Below are 3752 nucleotides of genomic sequence, written 5' to 3' on the forward strand. Positions count from 1 at the left end.
CTGTAAAACAAAAGGCAATCTGAACAGTTTTTCCTCTTTGCGCTGACTGTTAGTACTCACACTGAAGCAAGCATTTTTCAAAATGACTCGTGAATTGAGTCAATAACCTGCTTTAGCTCAAGCACCTGCCCATTAGGCTTTCACCTGCTTCCCTGCCTCACTGCATACAGAAAGAATTTACAGCATAGAGAGAAAACACTTCAGCTTCTCAGTCTGGGCTGAATGGCTTAAAAATAGTGGTTGGTGACTGGCAGGTTCTTTCAGCTTTGGACATAATGGCATGGACTGTTCTCTAGGGAGCTCAGCCTTTTTTTTTCAGAAAGTCAGGCCAACAAAGGGTGTTTTGCCCCTATGGAGAGAGCAGCGAACACTTCCAAGGGGTAGCACTTCCAAGGGGTAGCGTGTCACTGCAAGGAACATCCTGTTCTGCAGCTGCCTGGTTCCTCCTCAGAACTCACACACGTGTCACAACTCAGATTTCATCCACCTTTAGACACTACCCAGAAGTTGTCCTGGGCAGCTTTCCTCTGCCACGGTATTTAGGGGAAATGCCATGTTTTCCCTTTATCCACGGGTACAAATGGAAGAAGAGAGGGTTGGGAAAGGACAAAAAAAGTTACAATGCACCACCCCTGCTGATACACCACCTCAGCAGCATCAAAAGCTGCTGTCAAGGAGCTATGGCAAATTAACAATTCATCAAGCCATACAAACGATTTTTCCCACGTTGGCAAGAGGGGTCAACTGCTTAACATAACACAGAACAGCTTACGCTAGCAGTTCTCACCAAAGCAATCCTAAGTCTGAAAATGGTTTTGAAAATGGCAAGCTTGGGAACTATGGCTTTACACAACCACAGCTGCACCCTGACCCATCTCTTACCATAGCGATTTTGAAGCCCATTCCCAGCTGCCCCAGAAGGTTGGCCTTGGGTATCCGACAGTCCTCAAATATCAGGTTGGCAGTGGAAGAGGCTCTGATTCCCAGCTTGTCTTCTTTCTTCCCCAGTGACAGCCCAGCAGTTGGCATGGGAACCAGGAACGCACTAATGCCCTGCAACAAGACCCAAACTCTTGGGAATGGTGCCGACTTCCCGCTTACCTGGCTCTCAACAAGCGTCCCTTCAAGCATTTTTCATAGAAGCCACATGTCTGGGTAACCAGGAGAAGAGAGGGGAGAGCTGAGGTGGAACAAAGCCAGCACACATCAGTCCCTCCGCTGCTCAGTGCCTGCACAGCTCTAAACAGAGTCCCCAGAGCCTTTTCCAAGTGTTTCTTCTGCACAGCTACTTTGCTCGTACCCCTTTTTCCCGGCCGACCCACTGAACACACCTTGTGCTTCATGGATTTATCTGTAGTAGCAAACACCACAGCGGCCGAGGCATCCCAAGCATTGGTGATCCAGGCCTTGGTGCCATTCAGAACCCACTCGTCACCATCCAGACGGGCCACCGTGGATGCTGCACCAGCGTCACTGCCGTTTCCTGAGCAAGGCATCAGAAAAAAACCTCGGACAAACAGTGGCAGCCCAGGATGAAAAACGCACCCTCCTGCCTGCACCTCCCCCAGTCAGCTCACAGCACCTCTTATATCTGGGATAGTGTCATCATTGTCCCTCCCACAGGACCCAAACAGGAAGGGGACAGGGCCATGTGTCTTAAGAAGTGTCCATCTCCAGAGCTCTGCTCACACAGAGGCAATGAAAATTTCAACCACAGACCGTGGGGATGGCAGTTAATACTGTGGGCACTGAGACTTCCATTTACACAGAATTGCTATAAACTACCTTTCCACAAACCTTTACAATTTCACAGACCTAAAATCCATCCTAAAGCTGACTAAGGAAAGAAGCTACCCTATGCCCTTTGCAACGGGAACAGTCACATCACCTGGTTCACTAAGGGCAAAACATCCAACTTTGTCTCCGCTGGTGAAGGGAGCAATCCACTTGTGCTTCTGTTCTTCAGAGCCAAACTTGAGTATCGGCCCTAAATACAGAGACTTTAAAAATTGAGAGTTGAGTTAGTGCCTATTGAAGGTACAAACAACCCAGTAATCACCGTCTATGAGCTTTCTAACACACCACAACCCACCACACGAACAGATCCCGTTTCCTCCACACACCCCTCCGCAATAACCCCTCAACACCAGCTCAGTTCCACACCTGTCCCTCGCACACAACCTGAGACACTTACATTATTGACGCTGATAATGACGCCCGTGGACGCACAGCCCCTGCTGATCTCCTCCACAGCAAGGGAATAGGCCAAGTAGTCGAGGCCTGTTCCTTTGTACTTCTCTGGCACATCCACAGCCAGCAGCCCTAAGCCACCCATCTTCTTCACCTGCACACAGGGAACAGAGAACTGAGATCCTCTGCACCACCAGCGTCCCAGCAAACACACGCAGGCACAGGGAGATAAAGACAGATCATAGCAGGGCTACACATGGAGGAAATGATGCGCATGACTCCTGATGAGATGGGAATCCGACTGTACAAACTAGTTAAGTGTCCCCAGGTCCCCACAACTGCAGCAAGAGCTGGACACAGTCACTGCTGCCTAAGATGAGCCTCTTCCTTACTTAAACATCTCTCTTCAGCCACAGGAAGGAGAGAGACTCTTCAAGGTGAAACAGGGACAGACAATCCCACCAGCATTTCCTAGCCTCCCACCAAAGCTTTTCCCCTCGTACGCCTCCTGCCAGCTGGAAGCTCTCAGTGGGAAACCCAGCTGACACAAATAATTCAGAACTTTACCTGAGTCTGCTGAGCTTCTGCCTAGGACTGCACAAGGAAAGAATTTTACAGAATGAATGACCCACAGAACAGTTTGCTAGGAGGAGATTTTTCATTCCCATTAAACCCAGCTCTTGCTTTCCAGAGCTTTTAATTATTTGTTAGGTTTCAAATCATTCCACTCCAAGCTCCTCAGCTAGACGCTCAGCTTCTTAACTGTAAGCTCTTCAGAGCACTGACTGTCTTCACTCTAGGCGTCTTGTTAATGTTTGGCAACATACAAGACAAAAAACAAGCCTTCCTTCGGTTTTATATTTAGGAGGTCAGGCTTTTGGTGTTGCAGAAATAAGCCTCTGCTTGGTTTAGTAGAACCCAGGAGGAAATTTTAAACAAATATTTTCCTTCCTGTATGGGCACACAAAACAATAGGCCTCCACATCAAATCCAGAGGATGAACAAAATGCAGCAATTAGCTCTATGTTTGTTGCTTTATTTTAATAAACAGTTTGTATTTTGAATTTTCCCTGATATTTGAGTGAAAAAAACTCAAAATCAAATGTAAAATTCTCAGAGAATGTAAAATCCTCTAAGAGCAGCAAAGTGAAGAGGAAAGCACTGCTTTCTGCAAGAGAAAGGTCTGACTGGAATCTCGATATCTCCACAGCCCCAGAAGATGAGCAACATGCATCTCCTACCTCCTGATTACTTTTTGCCATCTGAAATGCACTCAGGTCACCAACGTTTCCTCACTGTAAACCATTTTTACGGCTACATGCAGTTTATAAAAACACGTTAGTGATTTCATAAGTCAGTTGTGTCACAGCCCACAGGGGAATCAGTAAGAGAACTGAAAATTCACCGGTACCAGACATACAGCAACTAAAAGAGCTCGGAAGGTCCTGTGGGCATTGCAGCCTCCACCCCAAAGAACAGTCCACGAGCTGTCCCAGCTCCCGCTCTCCGCTAACGGCGCACGTTTTGCCGGGGTGCGGCCGCGGGGCGGGGCTGGGCCGGGC

At 48.1% G+C, this 3752-nt stretch overlaps 1 protein-coding gene across 1 annotated transcript; it reads right to left on the reverse strand.

Annotated features, from left to right (window-relative positions):
- Positions 1–882: 882 nt before the first annotated feature.
- On the reverse strand, positions 883–2344 carry LOC104280295 (short-chain specific acyl-CoA dehydrogenase, mitochondrial-like; the record flags this gene model as incomplete). Its single annotated transcript, XM_009877902.1, has 4 exons — positions 883–1053; positions 1332–1483; positions 1889–2000; positions 2195–2344. Coding segments are annotated over 4 exons (585 nt in total), but the record flags the coding sequence as incomplete, so codon positions are not given.
- Between the last annotated feature and the right edge of the window lie 1408 nt (positions 2345–3752).

Source organism: Apaloderma vittatum, unplaced genomic scaffold (genome assembly GCF_000703405.1).
Source record: "Apaloderma vittatum isolate BGI_N311 unplaced genomic scaffold, ASM70340v1 scaffold44771, whole genome shotgun sequence".
Taxonomy (NCBI): domain Eukaryota; kingdom Metazoa; phylum Chordata; class Aves; order Trogoniformes; family Trogonidae; genus Apaloderma; species Apaloderma vittatum.